The 25,982-nt window shown below is 31.9% G+C and overlaps 1 protein-coding gene across 4 annotated transcripts in view; it reads left to right on the top strand.

Annotated features, from left to right (window-relative positions):
• Positions 1-25,982, top strand: part of LOC145268835 (uncharacterized) — a 1,065,816-nt gene that overhangs the window by 642,541 nt on the left and 397,293 nt on the right. For all 4 annotated transcript variants that reach the window (XM_080124499.1, XM_080124501.1, XM_080124498.1 and 1 more), the window contains 7 exons: positions 1,469-1,678; positions 5,110-5,342; positions 7,015-7,172; positions 10,033-10,169; positions 13,512-13,721; positions 21,435-21,661; positions 25,737-25,885. In XM_080124499.1, the coding sequence (XP_079980625.1) occupies positions 1,469-1,678; positions 5,110-5,342; positions 7,015-7,172; positions 10,033-10,169; positions 13,512-13,721; positions 21,435-21,661; positions 25,737-25,885 (1,324 nt within the window). The remainder of the gene's footprint in view (positions 1-1,468; positions 1,679-5,109; positions 5,343-7,014; positions 7,173-10,032; positions 10,170-13,511; positions 13,722-21,434; positions 21,662-25,736; positions 25,886-25,982) is intronic.

Below are 25,982 nucleotides of genomic sequence, written 5' to 3'. Positions count from 1 at the left end.
CCCCTGTGGAATTTCCACAGGTCCTGCTAGTTGCTATTATTTATTTATGTATTTATTTTAAATATATTTTGTCGACAAGCTTCATTAACAAGCTTCATTGTTTCTTTTACTTCTCTGATAAAACTATATTCAAATATATTGTATTTTATCAAGAACGTAAGCGACTGAAGGTTTAATATTCTTTTTAATTCTCTTATAAAACTATATTCAAATGTACTAATTGTATTTTATCAAGAACGTAAGCGACTGAATTTTTAATATTCTTTTTTAATTTTCTGATAAACTCTATTAAAATGTATTAATTGCATTCTATTAAATGTGTATACATAAATTGAAAAAATATCTTATCTCACCAATCGCCAATGAGAACTTTACCAGACCAGTATTATATATTAAAAAAATTGAAAATGAAAACCAATGAAACCCGTTGATTTAGAATAATGTATTTTATCAAGAACGTAAGCGTATGAAGTTTTAATATTTTTTTTAATTCTCTTATCAAACTTTGCAAATATATTAATTGTATTTTATTAAGAACATAAGCGACTGAAGTTTTAACATTCTTTTTAATTCTTATCAAACTGTCCAGATATACAGGGTGACCAAAAAAAAACAGAGGATATTCAATTGTTCTTCTTAACATTTTACAGTCAACGGAGAAAAAGGGCCAAAGACCCTAGTGTTTTGAATGTGATGTTTTGAATATAATAAACTAGTTATGACCAAAGTTTCATTTCATTCGGACAAAACATTAAGAAACGGGGCCTAATTAGAGTTGGGCCCTGTATTAATTGTATTTTATCAAGAACATAAGCGACTGCAGTTTTAATATTCCTTTTAATTTTCTTATAAACTATACTAAAATGTATTCATTTCATTCTATGAAAAACGTATACATAATTTAAATATTTATTGTGCCTTTCTTTTAAGTTTCCTATCAAACTCTATTTAGGGTTGATATGTCGTAAAACAGAGCAATCAAACCAAACCTATTTTATTAAAAACGTAAGCGGCTGAAGCTATGAAGGCGAATAAGGATAAATGGCTATTATTTATTATCTTACTTTATTTTCTGCCGGCATACGTTATACATAATTTAAATATTGATTGTAGCTTTCTATCTTCTTTTTAACAGTAAATAGCTTTTATTTATTTATTTATTTATTATCTGCCTGCAAACTTTAAGAACGTAAGCGACTGAAGTTTTAATACCCCTTTAATTCTCTAATCAAACTCTATTTAAATGTACTAACTGTATTTTATTACGAGCGTAAGCGGCTGAAGTTTTAATATTTCTTTCAATTTTCCTATCAAACTCTATTTAAATGTATTAATTGTATTTTATTAAGAAGGTAAGGAACTGAGACTACGAAGGTGAATAGTGATAAATTGCTATAATCATTTTTGTTTATTTTCTGCATAATTTAAATATTGATTCTATTTTTCTCTTTTTTTTTTTCAATTTCAGTACCAAAAGTTGTTAGGTGAAGTCCAGTGGGAAAAGATCTGTGTGAATAGTTCCTTGTTTCAGGAAATCTTTGCAACAGATGTTTTGGGAAGTAAAGCAGGCGACTTTCAAACTCTCCTTTGTTCCAGTGTTTCATTAAAAGAATTCTTCACCAAAAATTGGATGTATGCACTTTCAAGTATTGATGGACTTGCAACTTTTATTCAAAACGTAAGTTACCATTTTTTTAATATATTTCTTTCCATCATATTCTTCCTTATTTTAACAAAATGAAAATATTATGCTTCTACAATTCTTATTTATTAATCTATTATATAAAAGCGAAAATGTTATATGCGTTTTTTTGTATGTCCAGCAAAGGTTTTTTACGGGGGGCGCTCGGAGGGAGGTCACTAATACTTAGAACTTGTTATATACTACCTAGATTATAATATCTACGATTTACAATTACGATTTTTAGTAGAGGGAAACCCCGGTTAGTCTGTCTTTCTTTCGGCGCATGGAAGCTTCGCTTTTTGCTTTCAGCAGAATTCTACACAGAGGCGTTGAGAATTAATGTGGAGGTTTCCTGGACGACTAGAAATCAGGAGCCACAGTTTCCGAGGGTAGTCAGAGGTCAGTTGCTTGACCTAAGCATGGGAGTATGGCTACAAGTGGTGCCGTGACCAGGATTCAATTAGACAATCTTAGCATATTTACCTGGTCTGTCTCAGGTGTTAGGGGAGTCTCAACTTCCCCAATGGGGGATAGAAAATCGCTCCCTCAAGACGATCACGTTACAAACGGGGTTGTGTGTATCTTTTATTTGAGCGACTTTGACATGCTAAGAATTCCCACTATTCTCCCGTCTCGCCTGATTGTTTGGCCTCCAGAAAGCAATTAGCTTTGATCACTGTGTGGAAAAAAACCCTCATGTCAGACAATTGCTATTCATTTGGACACTTAACGACCTCGTGGCGAAGGAAATAAATATCACGAGATTCATTTCATATCTTTGCCGACTCCTGGCCTAATTATCAGTGAGTCAACAGCTTTTCATTGACAAAAAAAAAGCAAAATTTAAACGCTTTTCACTTTTGTCAGCGTAGCACAGCGGTAAAATCTCAGGTTCTCCGCTTAAACATCATGGGTTCGAACCTGCCTGCCTTCTAACACTTTTTTTGCTTCTTTTACACCTCTACACACGCTGGGCAACGACGAGCACCCCCGCTAGTCTATAATAAAATCGAGTTCATTTAGCCTTTTCTTTTCTTTCTTAAAACGACAGTATTTTATTTTTATAATTCTTATTTTCATATTTCTTATAAAAACAAAATGAAAGTATTTACTTTCTACAGTTCTTATTTATAAATCTATACGATCGAGTTCATTCTAACCTTTTTTTTTAAACGACAGTATTTTGTTTTCATAATTTTTACTTTCATATATCTCATAAAATGTATAAAATCGAGTTCATTTTAATCAATTGACTTCTAATGTGACACGACGACAAACATGCTGGTGCAATTTTAATTTATTGATTAAGTTAAATTAGTGATTTAATAATTCATTTTAAAAAATTGGAGCTTCACACCTTTCGATATTTGACACGATTGGAAATTTTAGATAAAATTGGAATATTCAAAACGTAAGTTACCATTTTTGAAAATATTTCTTTCCATCTTTTTCTTTCTTATTTTAAAAAGACGTCGCCATTTTGTTTCTTTGTGAATTTCTTATGAATTAATTACTTTAATTTGACACGATGGGGAACATGCTGGTGCAATTTAAATTTACCAATTAAGTAAAGTTACCATTTTCGAAGGTATTTCCTTCCTCCAAGTCTTTGTTTTTGTTTGTTTGTTTGTTTGTTTGTTTATTAACAAAATGAGAGTATTTAGTTTCTACAATTCTTATTTATAAATCTATAATAAAATCGAGTTAATTTCTAGCCTTTTCTTTTTATTTTAGTTTTTTATTTCCATATTCCTTATAAGATATATAAAATCGACTTCATTTTAATCGATTGACTTCTAATGTGACACGACGACAAACATGCTGGTGCAATTTTAATTTATTGATTAGGTTAAATTAGTGATTTAATAATTCATTTTAAAAATTGTAGATTCACACCTTTCGATATTTTACACGATTGGGAATTTTAGATGTATTTGAAACGTATACTCAAAACGTCTGTTACAATTTTCGAATGTCTTTTAGTTCAATCATACTTCATATATATAAAATTCTCCTTTTTTTCTTTTTGTTTTATTTTTTGACAAACTTTTTATATTCCTTTTAATTTTCGAATGATCTTTTATTTTAGTCATACTTTATTTATATAAAACTTTCCTTTTTCTTCGTCGAATTTGTATATATTTCGTAGAATTTCTATAAATTAAAAAAATTAGGAATTTTTAATTTATCAATCTTAATGACAAATTAAAAAAAAATTTTAATTTGTATATTTAAATCAAATCATGCCTTTAATAAAATAGTCTGAAGGGAAATAATATTTATTTGGACGGTAATCATAAGAGAAGTAATGTTGATAAGGACAATAGTCTCGTGAATTATTCTTTCTTAAACGGCAGTTGTTATATCATTATATTTGAAAAGGCAATTTGTCTGACATATCTATATTTGATTCGAACTATCCAACTTTTTTGTTTTTCCTTGAATTATGTTATTGGCATGAATGTATTTTTAATGAGTGTAACATTGAAATAAAAGACATTCGAAAATGGTAAAAAGACAGTCGTTATATCATATTTTTCTACAAAAACAACAAGACTGACATCCTGAAATTTCTCTTTTAAACAATAACATTGACAAGGAAAGCAATCTCAAAAATAACAATTTTTCAAATTGTGAAAAGAAATAATGCTGATGAGAAAAATAGTTTGAATAGAAATGATGTTGATGAGGACAATAGTCAAAAGAGAAATGATGTTGATAAAGGCAATAGTCAAAACAGAAATAATGTTGATGGAGACAATTGTTCGAAGAGAAATAATGTCGATAAGGAGAATAATTCGAAGAGAAATAATGTTGATGAAGATAATTCAAAGAGAAATAACGTATATAAGACAGTAGTTTGAAGAGAAATAATGTTGATAAGGACAATAGTGAAGAAAATGTTATCACTTGGTCAGAAGTTAAAATGTCTTACTATTTATTATATATTAAGAATTTGGAGAAAAACAAAGCGGAATAAATTACATTCATGCTAATAGCAGGATTCAAGGAAAAACAAAAAAGTTGAATAGTCCGAATCAAATATAGATATGTCAAACAAATTGCTTTTTCACTTTAAATATCCGACAGTATAACATATGTTCGTATATATATTTATATATTTCAATGGTGCTAATAAAATTTATATTGTATTTGTATTTTTTTACGAGGATAGTTGATAATGTTATAGCTTGTTTAGAAAAAGACATCTTCTACCATTTTCTTATCGGGGTAAGCGTTTTGAAAAAGAAAGCGAAATAAATTATGTCAATGCCAATAATATGGTGGAAAGCAAAACTAAAAAATTGTGAGCTAGTCTGAATCAAGTATTGATTACTGTTTAGGTCTGACTGTTCAAATTCCGACAATGCAACTTTATATATTCGATGATTTTACTTACGAATGAAATTGTTATTCTTTTTCAGATTGAAAAGCTGTACGACCCGAATTTTCCACTGGATTCAGTGAAGCTGAATTTTACCAGCATTATCTTGGAGGAAGCCGAAATTCAGGACTTAATTTCCTCCCTAATTACGAACCCTCCTGTCTTTGAGACTGGAATTGGCAACAATTGGTTAAATGGGTCTTTATACATGAAAGATATTGAACGGTTTTTAGTGGCTTTAGAACAGAATCAAATTGATTTCACAGATACAGGGTAAGACTATGAAATCGATTTTCTTATTTCTAGATTTCATTACAATGTCTATAATTTATCAAAACTTATTCTAAATAGATACTTAATATGAATACAAGAGATATATTAAGATGTTCTTAACGATTTTGCAGCAAAAGAAGAAAACTCTATCAAATGAGAAAGAGTTTCATACATAAATATTTTTGTCTTTTCTCCACCTAACACGTTACATATCACTTATACCTGCCTCATAACGACAGCCTCAAAGGTTTTCCTTGAGCTTAGAGAATAACCAAGAGTCACAGGGAGTATGGTGAGGAACTGTGTTAATGTCTATATTGGTCAAATAGTCTATGACAAGGATGGAGTTCTCTGGGCACTCTTGGGACAAGCTTCGCGCAAATCTTCTGCATCTTCAGTTCTTCGCAAATAATTGTGTGTACAGTTCTTACACTGACATCAAACAGTGGACTTATTGACACACGACCGTCCTTATCCATGAAATTCTTTATTTGGCCAATCAACTCTGACTTCCTTATTCCTTCCACACCTCTTATCATCTCTCACAGACTCCCTGCCTTTCTTAAATATCTTATGCCATTCAAAGACTGATGCTCGATTCATGCATTGAAATGGATGGCTCTCGTATTGGGGAGGCTCCATGTTTTGGCAAGCTTCTGGGTTTGACCTTTACTCCTGATCTGAAATGGAACACGTACATCAAATCTGTTGCCAGGGACGCTGGGAAAATGGTGGGATCCTTCTACCGCTCCAGAAGATATCTCACTACTGATGCAATTCTCTATCTGTATAAAAGCCAAGTATGTCCAAGGATGCAGTACTGCATCTGGGTAGGAGCTGCTAAAAACAACCTATCCTGCCTTGACAGAGTACAAAATAGACTTCGTGGTTTAGTGGGGGATGCCCTTTTCTCTTCCCTGCAACCTCTCTCCCACAGAAGAGACATTGCGAGCCTGTCTTTGTTTTATCGTTATTTCCATGGCAGGTGCTCGTCTGAGCTCCAATCCCTCGTCCCCTCCCTCGCCAATCTTTAACGAGAAACACCCGTCTGGCTGAAATTACTATCAATAATTTTCCCCACTCTTTATCTGTGCCTAAATCCAAACGTAGATTCCATGAGCAAAGCTTCTTTCTTAGAACTGCAAGCCAGTGGAACTCTCTGCTGCTTGCCTGTTTCTCACCTGACTACAACTTGGACGTTTTCAAGTCCAACATAAAAAAAACTCCTGACAAACCGCTCCTTTAAGACACTCTATCAAAACCCCCAATACTAATGATTACTACAATGATATCTCATTGATTACTGTACACGCAATAACCCTTATCCCTGAGTGGCCTTGATAAGTGGTGACCCCCATGTAAAAAAAATGGTCCAAAAGCAGTCTGAAGCATTCCATACGGTTCTGTGTTTTTTTTTTTAGTTTAAAACAGAATCTTCTTTACGTATCGTTCAGATTACATTTTTGAAATTCACCAGTTGTGAGAATCGGGCTTTAGTGGGGTGTATTCCAATTCCTGCTGTAGCTGTTCATTTGAACTTTGAATCCAAAAATTGGTCAGTCGTCTCATAAGATGTATAGCAATATCATACTGAATTTTCATGACACCTTGTATGTATAGATGAACAAGGATGCTCTTATTAAAATACATTTTTATTTCTGTTTATTTGCAGCATGACAGAATTATTTAAAAGCATTGGAAGAATTTTGGATGAAACTCTCAGCAGTTTACAATTTGGAAATAATTCTGTTTTGACTGAAATAAAGCGCACCATTCTTGAACAAATGTATACGAATAGATTTTTAAAATTGCATTTACTCAAAATCAGAGGTAAGTAATCTTAGAATTAATAAATGGGACCCAGGACATTATTGAGCCGTATTGAATATGTTATCTACGAAGACGATTGGAATTTCAATTTTTTTTATTACATTATGAAAAGTACATTTATAGAATCAGGAATAAATAATAATGCTATTTATAAAAGGTGAAAAGAACACTCGTCTCTCTTGGACAAATATTTTGATCTAATAGGTCCGGGATCGTTTGCAAACTTTAAATCTCTATTCCATCGATTGGTTTAGTTAAAAGAAGAATTATTACTTGGGAATTATTATTTGTATCAATATTTGTCTGAAACCGCTTTAGATATTGAATATCCCATATAAATACTACACAAATTATTAAGCTGGATAGAATATGTAATCGATGAAATTGATTGGAATGTCTATTATGAAATTATTACAAATACAGCAAATTAGAGGGGAACAATACATACAGTTTATATAAGATGTACATTGAATAGAGTCTCTATTTCTGCGCAAGTAGATAGATCTCATTCTTTGTCAAACACAAAAAATAACATTTAAAAACGATAAATTCCTGCTCATTTGCAATATTTCAATGGAGATAGGTAACCCCTGCACAACAACAGCCACTCAATACATCGACAAACGTTTCACTCTGTAGTTTACTGTGCACTAAACAGTACGCTAGGATCACTTGTGGGTTCAAATATTGGATGTAACTCTAAACAGTTTACTGTTTGGAAAGAAACTCTGCTTTAACTGAAATAAAACGTAGCATTCTCGAGCAAATGTATATGAATGTTTGACAAAAGATGCGATCTTTATTACAAGTGGGATCCAGGAAACTCTTTTAAACTCCTTATAACTGCGACAAGTATTATCAGGGCAGATAAACTGCGTAATCTATGAAATCGATCGGCATTAGCAATAACTTTTAACAAAGGTTAGTTTATGAATCAATCTTCTTCAAAAAGTAAAAGATCGATAAATTCCATTATTGTTATTATTATTATTATTATTATTATTATTATTATTTGTACTCGCTAGGACTTTTCACACAAGTCATCATCAGGGATTGCTCACTGAACCCGGTGGTATTCCCTGGAATCTGGGTGACAACAAGTGTACCCAGATTTCCAGTACTTTCCACCTCTTTCAATTATTTCTGCAAATGTATTTACATCATTGCAACAGCCGCTTACCAGCAAGAAATCGCTAGCAATGATCATTCGTTTTCACTGGAATTTGGGTGGCAATAAGCCTTTCCAAAGTACCAGTTCACTTCGCATTCATCCAGTGGGGGCTTGTTTAGTGTTCTATCTCTTCAGGCTTTCCATCCCCCTCAGCCCTTTGGTGTGGTGCCAATAATATTAATGATACTTACTATACTCTCTAGATTTATGTTGTAATGCTTATGAGTTCTCATTAATCGCATAAAGGTGTTTTTATTTACAAAAATAAAAATATTCAATCAAATTACATATTTTTTATTTCTTTATATATATATATATATATATATATATATATATATATATATATATATATTTGTTTACTGTATTTTGGGGAAAGAGTTCCGACAAAGTGCCCGATTACAAAGAAAAACTTTTTTGATGAAAACAAGATGGCTGACGAGAGCTGAACATCATTTACGTGTTACCGTTAACGGTTTCCCGTTGTGTTGGGCTTGAAACCGACGGTACCAATGTTTTTCTGAACTTCTGTATAATTAATAAACAAATATATATATATATATATATATATATATATATATATATAATCCTTTATTATTATTAAATACTTTATAATATAAGTTGCTACCTTGTGTAAAATAAATATTTTTAATATGAGAGATGTTGTCAAGGAATCTGAAATTTATGGTTATCTGGAAAATATGGCACAAAAGTTTTTTTAAATAATTTTTATAATTTTCTAATCGTATGAATATTTGTCCAATGCAGCGTCAGTGAAAAGGATTGCTGTCAACTTTTTATTTAGATTTCAAACACACAATTATTAAATTTTATTCTTTTATTCTGTTGGAGAAGATATATGAATGTTGTAACCTTGTGTAAAATCAACAATTTTAATTTTAGAAATGTTGGCAATGACCATTGGTCTTCACTGGAATCTATAATTCCCAATCCCCACGCACTCATTCAGGCCTGTTTAGTGCTCTCTCTCTCTCTCTCTCTCTCTCTCTCTCTCTCTCTCTCTCTCTCTCTCTCTCTCTCTCTCGTTTGTAATAACCTTAACTAGAATTTGGAATTCCCAGTTCTCGCACACTCATCCAGTGGAGGCCTATTTAGTACTCTCTCTCTCTCCAGGATTTCCATCCTCCTTGGCTCTTCGATGTGGTACCAATAGTATTACAAGACTCACTAGATTTATGTTGTAATGCTTACGAATTCCCATTAATCGCCTAAAGATTATTTTCTTTATAAAAATAAAAGAACTCGATCTATTTACATATGAAGTCGTTTTTTCTTTTTTTGATAATTTTTATTAATATTTGTCTAATTGTATTAATATTTGTCTAATTGTATGAATATTTGTCTAATTGTATTAATATTTGTTTAATTGTATTAATATTTGTCTAATTGTATAAATATTTGTCTAATATTTTGTGATATTTTTTTTAATTTTATAATTGTATGAATATTTGTCTAAGTTTTTAATGCTTACGAATTCCCATTAATCGCCTTAAGAATATTTTCTTTATAAAAATTAAAGAACTCGATCTACTTACATATGAAGTGGCATCAAAAGTTTTTTGTGATATTTTTTAAATTTTATAATCGTATGAATATTTGTCTAATTGTATGAATATTTGTCTAAAATGGCCATATTTTTATGTGAACTTCATTTGTTTAATTTATTTCAAGCCACGAACAAATTTGTTTTGAGTGAATTCATAAACTCAATGGAGTTCCGGAAATTGTTCCAATTGGTTGAGAAAAGTCCCGAGTTTGTCAAAGTTCTTCTGGAAACTCTTGGACGTTGGAACCAAAATCAAGCAAAGGTAAGAAAATTGAATTACGGTATTACTTACGCTGGAAAAATTTATCTAAGATCTACCGAGGCTACATATACCATTCAAACGCTACCGTGTTTGAATGTATGGTCAAGTGTTAGCTTTACTCATTTTGAACTGCTTTAAAGCTTCGCCGGTCACTCATTTTTGCGATCAAATTTCAAACAATTTTTACAGTTCATGGGTCACCTTCTCGGCTACATTTTGAGAAAATAATTTTCAATTTGCGTTCAGTAAAACAAAAGTTATAATAAAATTAATGGTGTTCAAAAATTCTCAGAATCTGTAAGGAACAGAGAGACGGCCTTTTTGATTGGTTGTTGGTTACCATAGCAAACAAATCTGTTACGCTACATCAAACAGGGAAAGGCATAGATGATGATGGAACAGGATATAAAAACAACTACCGCTAATAATTCACAGAGAACAAGTGAAACAAAAACAGAAAATCTTATTCTAAAGCAAAGCTTTGAAAAATCATGAATTACATAGAATATGCGAGCATGAAAAGTAATATGGTTAGGATTTAAACATGGAAAAGTAAAAGGATTGGTTGTAAAAACTGGAAAAGGAAAAGAGAAGCTATTCTAGTAAAAAAATATATAATAAAATATAATGATATAAAAAACACGGTAGTGATTGAATATATTTCAAGGTAAGACCTCTTTATCAAATTAATTATTATTTATTGTTATCTTTTGCAGGCATACCCCTTTGAAACACATGTTAAACGTTTGTAACGGGAGACACGAGTTTCAGGAAAGTTAAAATATTAACTATAAGATAAAGAGTTCTTACCTCGAAATATATGACACACACGTTAAAGAACTGTGAGGAAATTGTAACTGAACAAGATTTGTCTTTAAAAAGTCACTTTTGCTTTTTCTCAACACATATTTCCATTGCTTGCACGTTGACAGTCTTCTATGATATATATATATATATATTAGCAAAAGTACCCGTCGTTGACTGGGTTCAAAAACAGCCAACAGAAAATGGACTGATTTATGAAAGTATGATAGGTTATGAAAAGGAAGGGTTGTAAAGAGATAGCTTCGAATTTGGGGGTATCAAAACCAAAGCAAAATATGATGAAAGTAACAATAAAATAGATAAACCCCATAATTTATTATATCATACCTGTTCACACTGAAACACTTATCACAATATTCTGTGGATCTATATTAAAAAACCTTGTTAAACTTTGTGACATATTTCCATTCTATGGAAGTCAGGCGCGAACGAACACCCCATAATTTTATTATACCATATTTCTTCAAACTGAAACATAATTATCAAAGTATACTTACGCAGATATATATGAAAAGTCTTTGTTAAAGTTTGTGGGTATTTCCATTCTATGGAGGCCAGGCGCAAACGCATACCCCACAATTTTATTATACCACCTCTATTTAAGTTAAAACATACTTATCAAAGTATTCTTATGTACATCTATATAAAAAAACCCTTGTAAACGTTTTTTTTTTTTTTTCATTTTTTTATTTCCATACTTTGGAGGCTAGGCGCGAACGCAGACCCCACAATTTTAATGAACCACCGTTCTGCCAGATCAAACATACCCATTCCTGATCCTCGATAAATCTTCTATTATTATGTGTAATCAGTTTTTTTTTTTAAATAGTCAACCATATAGGAGCCTATTCGTAGCCAGACATACACACACACAGACGACCAAGAGACCAACATGAAAGATATACTACAACGTATAAAAATGGTTAATTGGGAAGAGGAAAATTATGTTCTCAATTCTTTACTAACTCAGTGCTTGAGAAATAAAGAACTTAAATGGAACATTCGAATATCTATGTATCTCATATAGAGTTCAAGTGTTAGCCCCAGGTTGTGGGCCCCTTGATTTTTGAGAACTTTGACTGAAGTAAAATAAAACAAACGAAACTATATCAAAATGTATTAATTGTAGTTTAAGAACATTAACAGTTGAAACTATGAAGATGAATGATATCTGACTGTAATCTATTATTTATTTTACATAATTTGATTATTAACTGTATTTTTCTTACCTTATTTCTAAGCAACTGAAGAATTAATATTCTGCTGTATTTTATCAAGGACGTAAGCAGTTGAGAATGTAGTATTCTTTTTAATTCTCTTATCAAGCTCTATTCAAATATATTCATTTGTTTTTATCAATATTGTAAGCGGCTGAAAATTTATTGTTCTTTTTTAATTCTCTCATAAAACTATATTCAAACGTATTAGTTGTATTTTATTAAAGACTCAAGCGACTGAAGTTTTAATTTTCTTTTGTATCTATATATCTATAAAAGTGAAAATGTCTGTGTGTTTCTATGTGTGTACATTTTCCTAGCAAATTACTCTGTCAATTTTCAGTCTACAGACTCGAGATTTAACATGAGGGATATTGAGATTTGGGAAAATCTTTTTAGTCGGTTTTCGGCCAGAAATTTGGCTGCCAAGGGGTCAAAGTTAAAAAGATTTGAGCTTTGCGATCTCTAGCAAAACTATTCAGCAAATTTTGAGTCTAAACATTTGAAATTTTACATAAAAGGTATTCAAACATGCAGCAAGCTTTTTAATCAGTTTTTGGGGGCGAAATTTTGGCTGCCAAGAGGTCAAAGTTAAAAGATTTGACCTTTGCAGACTCTACCAAACTCCTCCGCTAATTTTGGGTCTAAACACTTGAAACTTTAGATGTAAGTTACATGAGTCAAACTTTTTAATATATATATATACATATGCACATAAAGTTATGAACAGTACATAGGGTCCGAGCAAAGCTGGGCGGAAGTACTAGTTCTATGATAAAACTATATTCAAAGATATTAACTGTATTTTAATAAGAACGTAAGCGGCTTACACTATGAAGGTGAATACAGATAAATGACTATTATCTATTATTTTGGCCAACTTCATGCATAGATTAAAAATTTATTGTATTTTTCTCTTCTTTTTTTCAATTTCAGTACCAAAAGAAATAAATAGCTTTTATTTATTTATTTATTTATTTATTATCTGTCTGCAAACTTTAAGAACGTAAGCGGCTGAAGTTTTAATATTCCTTTTAATTCTCTTATCAAACTCTATTCAAATGTATTAACTGTATTTTATTACGAGCGTAAGCGGCTGAAGTTTTAATATTTCGTTTCTCTTATCAAACTCTATTCAAATGTATTAACTGTATTTTATTAAGAAAGTAAGGGGCTGAGACTATGAAGGGGAATAGCGATAAATAGCTATAATTATTATTGTTTGTTTTTTTTCTGTTTGCATTTCCATACATAATTGAAATATTGATTTTATTTTTCTCTCTCCTTTTTTCAATTTCAGTATGAAAAGTTGTTGGGTGAAGTCGAATGGGACAAGATCTGCGTGAATAGTTCCTTGTTTCAGGAAATCTTTGCAACAGATGTTCTGGGAAGTAAAGCAGGCGATTTTCAAATTCTCATTTGTTCCAGTGCTTCATTAAAAAAATTCTTCACCAAAAATTGGATGGAGGCACTTTCAAGTATTGATGGACTTGCAACTTTTATTCAAAACGTGAGTCACCTTTTTTGAATGCATTTCCTTCCTTCAATTCTTTTTTCTTTTTTAACAAAATGAGAGTATTTACTTTCTACAATTCTTATTTATAAATCTATAATAGGCACCGCCAAAACTGGGGGGGGGGCAGGTAAGTACTTTACGGACCGTCTTTTAAAAATCTACCAAAAATCAGGTAATTATCCAATCAATACGAAATTTTCAGCGATTATTAAGAGAAGAATGAACTTTATAACAGTGTACTTATTTTTCATAAACAATATTTATATATATATATATTTTTGCTTACAACCCGTCCCCCCCTTGTTTTGATGGGGTTCCAAATATGCTTAAAATAATCATCTGAAACTGAACAAAACATTATGTTGTTGTAAGGGACGGGATTATAGATTAAAAAAAAACTTGTTTGCATACCTTATTTTGATGTCTGAATATCAGAACTTCGATTGTGTTTAATTATCCCGCTTTTGAGTTTTGAAGTGTGAAATTCGGTGAATATGTTAAGTAAAATAATTAATTTAAGTTAAGCAAAACAAAAAAAAAAATTTAATATTTATACGAAAAAAGCCATTTTAAAATCTTTGATAAATAAATTAACAATTTCTTTTTAGCGAGCCGAATAATGCATGACCATTATTAAACAGGGCATGCTTTGAAGAATCGATACAAAAAAAAATTCGATAAATATTGTGCCTTTTGTGTTAAAAATATCATTATTTTTTTCGATCAAGTTTGGAAACGTTTGCCGCCTTTCGACTACGGTGGACCAAACGCGCTGAAATATTTTTTTTTATTCTGCTTTAAATTGCCCCCCTCCCCATTTTGGAGATGCTACCCCCCACACACACACACAGACACACATACACATTAAAAACCAAACTCATACAAATGGTCACCCATCTGGTACTGGCCAGCCTCAGCGTTAATAATACATTGAAATTTTCGTCACTGAAAAATAAGTTTTTGGGGGCTTTTTGGTCTTCCGTAGTTTGATTTTATCAAGTACAAATGTAAACAATAATCAAATCGACTCGAAGTAACTGGTTGCCTATATGAATAAGTGGAATTATTTGAAATCCAGTTACTTATATTATAATATTTTTGCATATTCTCATAGAAAATCACCCTAAATCCTAGTTAGATAAGAAATAAACAAATTAATTCTTTCAAAAACTTTTTTTTTAAACTATTTATATACGTTTTTTGTACAAAACAAAAAAAAAACAATTGTATACTTTTGGGGAAAATTTAACATTTAAAATTTAATTAAAAATAGTATAAAATGTTTTACATTATTCTGCTTTCTATATATTCAGGGTTTTATCTTTGTGGGAAAAAAAAAGTTACTCAGAAATAATGGATTTTAATAAATGTAATTTCATTTTAAAAAACAACAACTTCATTTTTCGGCCATTTTTGGCGGTGCCTAATCTATAAGTTCATTCTAACCTTGTCTTTTTTTAAACGTCAGTATTTTGTTTTTATAATTCTTACTTTCATATATCTTATAAAATATATAAAATCGAGTTCATTTTAATCGACTGACTTCTAATGTGACACGACGACAAACATGCTGGTGCAATTTTAATTTATTGATTACGTTAAATTAGTGATTTAATAATTCATTTTAAAAATTGGAGATTCACACTTTTCGATATTTGATACGATTGGGAATTTTAGATATATTTGAAACGTATACTCAAAACGTCAGTTACAATTTTAGAACGTCTTTTAGTTTAATCATACTTTATATATATAAAATTCTCCTTTTTTTTTTTTTTTTTTACGAACTTTTTATATTTCCTAGAATTCCTCACTAAAAGTGCATCCAATTCTTCACTTGGATGGATGTAATTTTGAGTATTAATGGACTTGCAACTTTTATTCAAAACGTTAGTTACCATTTTCGAATGCATATTTCTTTTCACCCGAAACTTTGTTTTTTTGTTTTTTTTTTTGTTTTTAAAAACAAAATGAGAGTATTTACCTTTTGCTCGGGATCATAACAAATTGTTTTTTCGCTGTTTTGTCGCTGTGAAAAAAAAAACACTACTTGATGAAATTAAGTGAAAAAATTTTTTCGGGGGACTTCGTTCCATAACGGATACGTACACTATAAACTTTTTTCGATATTTTCATTTTTTGATGTCTTGATTAAACTGTTCAAGTACCTTAGTTTTTACAATTCTTATTTATAAATCTATAATTTAATTCATTTTAATCAATTAACTACAAATGTGGCACGATGAGGAATTTGTTCGTGCAATTCTAATGTATTAATTAACTTTAATTGAAGTTTAATAAGGCAGTCGGGTTAGGGTGACAGGAGCATTTGAAAACGACGTTCAGTATGTAATGGAATTGAGTCATAAACATTTAATATTATTATAACTTATTACTTAAACAATCACAAAACCTTCTTAACCACCGATATCTATGAAAAATAACAGCCTACATAAGAATTCTTCCTTCAAAATCGTCGACTTAACATTCACATGCAATATGAATTAGAAGAAATATATTGAGATATATATATTAATATATTAAATATATAACTCTCGAATTAAAAAGGAAAAAAGAACGGAAAGGGTTTAAAAGGGAAAGAAAAGGGAAAAAGAAAGGAAAGAGTTCAAAAGAAAAGAAAAGAAAAAAGAAAGAAAAGAGTTTAAAAGGAAAAGAAAAAGGAAAGAGTTTCAAAAGAAAAGAAAAAAGAGAAAGGAAAATGTTTAAAAGGAAAAGAAAAAAAGAAAAAGAGTTTAAAAGGAAAAGAGCAGAAGAAAGAAAGAGTTTAAAAGGAAGAAAAAAGAAGAAAGTTTAAAAAGAACAGAAAAAAGGAAAGAGTTTAAAAGGAAAAGAAAAAAGAGAAAGGAAAATGTTTAAAAGGAAAAGAAAAAAAGAAAAAGAGTTTAAAAGGAAAAGAACAGAAGAAAGAAAGGGTTTAAAAGGAAGAAAAAAGAGGAAAGTTTAAAAAGAAAAGAAAAAAGAAAGGAAAGAGTTTAAAAGGAAAGAAAAGAAGAAAGAATTTAAAAGGAAAATAAAATAAAAAAAACTTGTCCGTTTCATGTTTTGGATGCTTAAGAAAACAAAAGAAAAAGAAAGGAAAAATTGTGTATATTTAAAAATGTTTATTCTAATATATTTGAAATGTTTTTCGCGTCACCTATGAAAAAATGTGTTTTATTTATTAATTTTAAATCTATTAATTTAAAAAAAAATCCTGTCTTTAACGAAATTATCTCATTTTTTACTAGTCTATAAAGGTCTGATGGTTAATTAAAATTGATAATATTTTTTTTAATTAATTTTATTCTTCTATATCTATACTAGCCTGTGTGCCCGGCGTTGTCCGGGTGTTTGGTGATGTGTGTTGAGCAAAATAAAATAGTTTTAGTAAACAGGCAGGCAGGCAGGCTCGAACCCGTAACGTGAAAGCAGAAAAAAAAAATGGAGGTGTGTGTAAGGGTGTTGCTTGAGCAAAAAAAAAAAAAAAAAAATGCGAGCGCAAAAAAAGGGAGTAGTAAGCAGGCTCGAACCCGTAACGCTCCAGAGGGAAAAGATGAGAAAAAAAAAAGGTCTTACTGATGTGCTTACCGTGGTTATGACGTCACGGGCGGTCGAAATAACGCCTTTTAACCAACATCGTTAACGCGAGGGTTGAATAACTTTCAAAAAATGTCAGCGAAAAAAATCAACCTTCCCTGTACAAAAGTGCCCAGTTGAGGGTGAAGAAATTAATGTTTTTGGCCAATTTTTCGATATTTGTATTCCGAAGGGTCGAGCTTCAAAATGATACCGATCTCATGAGTATCCGTCGCCTCTCTCGAAAGTGTTAGACATACAAACATACATGCGTTCATACATACATTTAAACAGACAGGTGAGATTTATATTATAGATTTATATTCATCTATCCACCTTATTAAATATGGGTAAAATGTAAATTTCTTTTAAATAGCCTGAAAAAACCTGTTATATATAAATTGTAATTATATTATATATTATTCAAAAGTCCAATATGATAAATTAGTTTTTAGAATGAAATTTTGCAAACAAAAAAAGAGAAAACTTCCCTTTGATTTATATTTCTTTTACCATTTCTTTTCCGAGATAACGACCAATATGCCTGGCGAAGGTCGAAGGCTATACCGGCCGAAATGTTGCACAAATAACACTCAGAGTGAGAACAATAGTCGGATGAAAACAAGTAATATATATATATATATATATACTTCGGTTTTCTACATTACTAACAGCATTCTTATACTCTTACATAATTTTTTGAATATAACATTTTCCGTTACAAGTAGGTACACCATAATTTATAATATAAACAATCAGCCCTCATCTAAAAAAAAACAAAAAAAGAAAGAAACTTCCCTTTAATTTGATTAGGAAAAGAAAAATATATCCACTGTAATTGTCTCCTTAGCCGGAATAATTATTTTTAGAATGAAAATGAGTGGAATTTACCATTTCGTAATAACAATGCAGAATGAAACGAACAACAAAGTTGGCTAGTCCAAATCGAGGATCGATTTGTCATATAAATTGTTGTTTACCTTTCAAAATCATACAATATATATATATATATATATATATATATATATATATATATATGTTCAATGGTTTTATGTATCGTACAAATGGAATTGTTGTTTTATTTATATTGGGGGCAATAGTGTGAAGAGAAATGATGTTGATAAGTACAATAGTCGAAGGAAATATTCTTTCTTAAAAGAATATTTTAATTTTGACATTAAGGGCAATAGTGTGAAGAAAAATGGTTTTGATGGTAATATTATCGCTCGTTTAGAAGAAGAAATCTACTATTTTCTTAGCCGGAATATGTATTTTAAAAACTAAACCGAAATAAATTAAGTTCATGCCAATAATATAGTGGAAGGTAAAACTAAAAAATTGTGGGCTAGTCTGAATCAAGTATTGATATATCATACTGACTGGTGTTTAGGTCTGACTTTTAAAATCCGACAATATAATTTTATACGTTCGATGGTTTTACTTATGTTACGAATTGAATTTTTGTTTGATTCATATTTTTTTAAATTCATCTTCAGATTGAAAAACTGTACGACTCGAATTTTTATTGGATTATGAATAATGGAATGATAAATTCAAATATGTCTAAGATTTCCATATTTAAATCAAAGAGAAATAACGTTGATAAGTACAATAGTTTAAGGAAATATTCTTTCTTAAAAGACAAAAAAAGACAAGACTTTTGCGTTTTAGAATTTTTTTTTTTAATAAGAATATTTAGAAGAACCATAATCTGGAGAACAATTACAATTTGAAGATTCTGATGAGGATAATGATGATGATGATGATGCTATTGCTTTTTCAGAAGATGAAATACGATTACTCCTATTATTTCCCTATACGGAATAAGTATTTTGAAAAAAAACTTGTTTGGTTTGGTTGTTTTTGTTTTACGGCATATCAACCCTTTTGGGGGTTATTTAATGCCGAATCCAGTTATTTTGAAGTACAATTTTTTAATAAAATATTTTTTTCAAGTCGGTTTCTATTCAACCCATTGTTGGGACCCTAACAGGTACTACCACTCCGGGTCAGACTGGACCTGGAAGCAATGGCAATTAAAGGGTGGCTCCACACTCCCCAAAGCCCGCAAGCTAGAGCCTCAACATCGGATATAGTTTAAGGTCATATCCAGGACCGAGAAAAACTTGAGCGAAATAAAGTATATTTATGCCAATAACAAAAAAAAGTCCAATATGATAAATTAGTTTTTAGAATGAAATTTTGCAAACAAAAAAAGAGAAAACTTCCCTTTGATTTATATTTCTTTTACCATTTCTTTTCCGAGATAACGACCAATATGCCTGGCGAAGGTCGAAGGCTACACCGACCGAAATGTTGCACAAATAACACTCAGAGTGAGAACAATAGTCAGATGAAAACAAGTAATATATATATACTTCGGTTTTCTACATTGCTAACAGCATTCTTATACTCTTACATAATTTTTTGAATATAACATCTTCCGTTACAAGTATGTACACCATAATTTATAATATAAATAATCAGCCCTCGTCTAAAAACACAAAAAAAAATCAGAAACTTCCCTTTAATTTGATTAGGAAAAGAAAAATATATCCACTGTAATTGTCTCCTTAGCCGGAATAATTATTTTTAGAATGAAAATGAGTGGAATTTACCATTTCGTAATAACAATGCAGAATGAAACGAACAACAAAGTTGGCTAGTCCAAATCGAGGATCGATTTGTCATATAAATTGTTGTTTACCTTTCAAAATCATGCAATATAACTTTATATGTTCAATGGTTTTATGTATCGTACAAATGGAATTGTTGTTTTATTTATATTGGGGCAATAGTGTGAAGAGAAATGATGTTGATAAGTACAATAGTCGAAGGAAATATTCTTTCTAAAAAGAATATTTTAATTTTGACATTAAGGGCAATAGTGTGAAGAAAAATGGTTTTGATGGTAATGTTATCGCTCGTTTAGAAGAAGAAATCTACTATTTTCTTAGCCGAAATATGTATTTTAAAAACTAAACCGAAATAAATTAAGTTCATGCCAATAATATAGTGGAAGGTAAAACTAAAAAATTGTGGGCTAGTCTGAATCAAGTATTGATATATCATACTGACTGGTGTTTAGGTCTGACTTTTAAAATCCGACAATATAATTTTATACGTTCGATGGTTTTACTTATGTTACGAATTGAATTTTTGTTTGATTCATATTTTTTTTTTTCATCTTCAGATTGAAAAACTGTACGACTCGAATTTTTATTGGATTATGAATAATGGAATGATAAATTCAAATATGTCTAAGATTTCCATATTTAAATCAAAGAGAAATGACGTTGATAAGTACAATAGTTTAAGGAAATATTCTTTCTTAAAAGACAAAAAAAGACAAGACTTTTGCGTTTTAGAATTTTTTTTTTTAATAATAATATTTAGAAGAACCATAATCTGGAGAACAATTACAATTTGAAGATTCTGATGAGGACAATGATGATGATGATGATGTTATTGCTTTTTCAGAAGATGAAATACGATTACTCCTATTATTTCCCTATACGGAATAAGTATTTTGAAAAAAAACTTGTTTGGTTTGGTTGTTTTTGTTTTACGGCATATCAACCCTTTTGGGGGTTATTTAATGCCGAATCCAGTTATTTTGAAGTACAATTTTTTAATAAAATATTTTTTTCAAGTCGGTTTCTATTCAACCCATTGTTGGGACCCTAACAGGTACTACCACTCCGGGTCAGAGTGGACCTGGGAGCAATGGCAATTAAAGGGTGGCTCCACACTCCCCAAAGCCCGCAAGCTGGAGCCTCACCATCGGATATAGTTTAAGGTCATATCCAGGACCGAGAAAAACTTGAGCGAAATAAAGTATATTTATGCCAATAACAAAAAGAGCAAAAACAAAAAGTGAGCTAGTCCGAATCAAATATCGACGCATCAGATGTCTTACTTTGAAAACTCTGCTATGTATTTTCGGATTGAAAAGTTATACGACCCGAGTTCTCCACTAAAAGCATTGAGATAGATTAAAAGAAATTGGAGGTTTACACATTTTAATTCAAATTCTCCATTTAATAAAATAATCATTTGAAGAGAAATCATGTTAATAAGGACAATAATCTAAGGAACGATAGCAATTCATATTTTGTTATTCATTTTCAGATTGCAAAGCTGTATGAACCGAATTCTCAACTGGATTCAGTGAAGCTAAATTTTACCAGCATAATCTTGGATGAAATCGAAATTCAGGACTTAATTTCCTCCCTGATTACGAATCCTCCTGTTTTTGAGACCGGAATTGGCAACAGTTGGTTAAATGAGTCTTCATACAAGAAAGATTTTGAAAGGTTCTTACAGGCTTTAGAGCAGGATCAAGTTTCAGATATCAGGTATGTTATCCGATATATTTATTTGCAAGAATGACTTCAAGAATTTATCTTTTTGTATGTCTTCCGTATCTGTTACATCTGTATTGGAATTATATTCTCATATATATATATATATATATATATATATATATATATATATATATATATAGTGTGTGTGTGTATATGTGGCATAGGTTGGGGTCATATTTAAGAGATAGGATGGGGCATTCATATTGATGAGGGAAAGAGACATCCTGAGTGTTTCTTCTTATAACATGTATTAGGAGGAGAGAGATAGGGATGCACATTCTTGGGAGAGTTACATAAAGTTCATTAATAACGATGAGGGAGATAAAGTTCATATTAAGGATGTTTCACGCATTACCTCTTGCTGTTAAATGATGACACGACACAGTTTTACAAAAACATGATAACTTTTTTATTATCAGATCGACCGGTCGAATGATGATGACGTCAAAGAATTCAAAATCGTTCTACATGATTAAATGTTCTCCTTTCGCTTCTAAAGGGACCCTCCTGATCATGCCAGCTCTGTCCGACCGACTCTGCTGTCTGTTCGATCCAAACTCGACTGCCCCTGATCTTCGACTCTAGCTCCTATATTGAGAATTCATTTTTGCTATGACGTCAGACGCGTGGTCTCAAAACGTGATCAACTCACGTGGTTTAAACATACATTTCCAAAACACACTTCTGCAACAAAGAATTCTCACTAACCTATTTTTCAACCTAACTTATTTTTCAGTATGTTTTTAAATTGTATTGTTCATTATTTTTTAGCCGACATTTCCAAAACAATAGCTACATTCTAACATTCCAACCTAAATCTATTCTGAACCTTGCTTACCAGGCTCGAATCTCGGTCTATCCTAATCTTATTTTCCACTTATCTAAAGTTTTTTTTTACTTACAGGAAAAGAGGACAGCCCTTTTTCCTGTAACCTATATATATATACTAGCGGGGGGATACCCGGCGATGCCCGGGTGTCTTGAGGTAAATCAAAACTCCGGGGGGGGGGGTTAAATAATAATAAAATAAAATAAAATAATAATAAAAATATGTTTTGGTAGGTGAGTATGAGAATCGAACCCGTACCCTTGAGTTGGAAATTAATGTGTGAAAAAAAAAAACGGTCAATGTTACCATTGGGCCACCGCGACATACGTAGTAGAAGTGTTTGAATTTATTTATCTAACTATAAAAACAGGCGTGCATAATAAAAGTTAACTTTGCTGCTTCCATTTGACCTAATTAAGAAGGTCAAATAGAAGTCACGCAGCGTAAGCGTCTGTTCCCGGCGCATTGCCGCGAACACGTCCGTTTGAGTTTAGTTTCATTTTATTTATACTAAAAAGCTCAATCAACACGCGAGAAGCCAAAATAACAATAATTTTGTAAAAATCGACGTAAATAAATCTATACGCTACGCGGTTTCCTAATTCCTAAATATTATTATATAGGACCTATATACACAGTTTTAAGCGATAGTAACGACCCCGGCTATCTGAAGCTGGATCCGGAAAAGTCGGTCAAGGCAACGATCTTAGATCAAGGTGTGCAGGCAATGACGTCAAATAAGTTCAAAATAGAGGACGCAGAATTCTTAGCGAAAGCCAAGACCAATAATTCTATGAGGATGTGCTGCCACTCAAATCACCCAAGTATCATTGTAATATCAATGGACTGGCCTGAACACACAAGTCCCTTTAAAACAACGAGCAAACACTGGCAAGTTATCCTGCAACATCTGTGAATAATTGTGATAGTGTGGCTTTTTTTTGCATAGGAGTCACTACTTATCAAGGCCCGGAGGCCACTCGAGGATAAGGGTTATAGATTGTACAGTAGTCAATGGGATAATATTGTAGTAATCGTTAGTAATAGAAATTTGGTAAATTGTATTACTTAAGGGGGCGGTTCATCAAGAATTTGTTTATGTTGGACTTGAGGCCGATCAAGTTGTAGTCAGCTGGGAAGCAGGCAAATGGAATAGAGTTCCACAGGCGTGCAGTTCTAAGAAAGAAGCTTTGTTTATGGAATCTACGTTTTGATTTAGGTACAGATAAAGAGTGGGGGAAATTATTGACAGTGGTTTCAGCTAGACGGGTGTTTTTCATGAAAGATTGGCGGGGTGGGACCAGATACTAAGAACACAGAAAATAGAAATAGAAAGGAAGCTAATTCGAATCACATCGATATGTCAGATGAATTGCTATTTGGGTCTGACGTTGAAAAATACACAACTTTATATATTAAACGTACACATTTTTATTCTATCGTAACAAAATTCAGAAAACACTAAAGAATTAAAAAATTGCTTATGATGAGATGCTTACTTGGACGCTGGACATCAACCTAAAAAGATGCCAAGCTTCTGTCTAGAAGTAGTAAGCATCATGTATGCACATAATGCTCGTTGTTAATTCAGTACCTGCAGAGCAGCAGCTGAATAGCACAACAGTTAGAATCTCCCACTGTCGTTTGGGCGGTCGAGTTTTGATCCTGGCTTGAGGTAGTTACTTGTCTGTGATACAGCGAAACAGTACTGTACGTGGCTGACTATAATGCTTCCTATAGTGGGTTGAGTATATTGGGAAAGTGATAAACAAAACTGCCATTAGTGTATTAAGTGATGCTCTTTGTAAAGAAATGGAGCTTATGAGTTGGACAATGTTCGAGCATTGTTAATAAACATGCTCGTCATAGCAGCAGACGAATAGCATCACAACTATCATGTAGGCGGTCGAGTTTCAATCCTAGCTTGCAGTAGTTGCTTCTCTAGCCACATTTATGAGCTGTGAAACAGTATTGTATGTGGAGATATATATATGTATATATATATATATATATATATATATATAACGAGACCGATACTGCACCAACCACACCGGGTGTCCTTAACCTCGTCGGATTCCACCCGATATGACAGGTGTTCTTTCGATCGTACATTGTCCCGTCACAAGTTGGCCTGTTGATCGTCTGCACCCACTGTGTTTTCATGGTGGGGCGCTTTGCCTTTCGATCAAATCGTCTCCTACCCTGTGTACCTATTTACAATGCCTCCCCACGGGACAGAGTTAGACACCAGGGTCGTTTTTTAACGTGAAGAAAAGGTACAAAAATAAAAATTGCCTCAGTCGTGAAAGATTTCTCCACTGAAAGAGAACGAGAAATGGAAGTACCGCATCTGAAGAACAGATACTACACTTTGGCCAAGAAGTTGTAGCATCATACCCTGTGTAGATAGTCTCCGGGTACATCAATCACTCCGCTGGTCCTTGCGGCTTGCTGCAAAATGAAGAGTCCTCACCACAAACAAACAGAACTCTGGTTTATAACAATAACAAACTATTTATTAATTTCATTACTTCATAACAGCTACTGTCTAAATTGAGGTGACTGACTATAGCAGTGAAACGATGTAAGACCAAACCAGTAAAGTCACAGATTTCCCATTAACACAGGCTAGTTAACATCATACCATCAGGCCCTGAGGGCTCCCAAATCGGGAACGCTTGACCAGCCCAGCCGTTCAGTTTGCTGGCTACGATTCTACTCTCTTTAGAATTCCTTTTTCTAAATTCAACCCCTTTTCCCCACCTCTCCTTCAGAGAATGGTTACAAACACCTTTTCTTTCTTCCTCTTAGAGCTTACCCTTCGTCTTGTCCACTCAGCACCTCTCTCTCTCTCTCTCTCTCTCTCTCTCTCTGTTCCATTAATTTCTACTCCTCCTCTTCGAACTTATCTCTACCAAATATAACATGAGTAGTGGAAATTTTGTAAATTGAATTACTTAGGGGGGAGGAGGTTCATCAAGAACTTGTTTACATTGGACTTGAAGACAATCAGGTTGTCATCGAAATCGGTGAAATCGCCCATTTATCAATTAAATCGATTGATTGCCTGCTCTAGTTGGGGACCCATTGTGGTGAATCAGGTGGAAGCTTCATATGTTTGTTTGCAGGGGAGGGCAAGGATAAAAATCTCTAGCCGGTTTTAAACACATTTATGATGATATCATCATCATCATCATCATTATTATAATCATATACGTCTTGTTTGTCTACTTGCAGTATACTGAGAAACATTGGAGGAATGTTGGACGAAATTTTCAACAGTCTACTTTTTGTAAATGATTCTATTTTGGCTGAAATCAAGCGTAACATTCTCCTGCAAATGTATACAAATAGGTTATTGAAATTACATTTGCAACAAATCAGAGGTAAGTTGTTTTATTATTTATTTTTGTTTATTTCGACTCGGATAGAATATGTAATTGATAAAATCGACTGGAATTTCTTCTTTTTTCTATTGACAAA

The sequence above is a fragment of the Euprymna scolopes genome, chromosome 44 (assembly GCF_053919585.1).
Source record: "Euprymna scolopes isolate OS-2025 chromosome 44, ASM5391958v1, whole genome shotgun sequence".
Classification (NCBI taxonomy): Eukaryota; Metazoa; Mollusca; class Cephalopoda; order Sepiida; family Sepiolidae; genus Euprymna; species Euprymna scolopes.
This window is presented reverse-complemented; position numbering and strand designations above follow the sequence as displayed.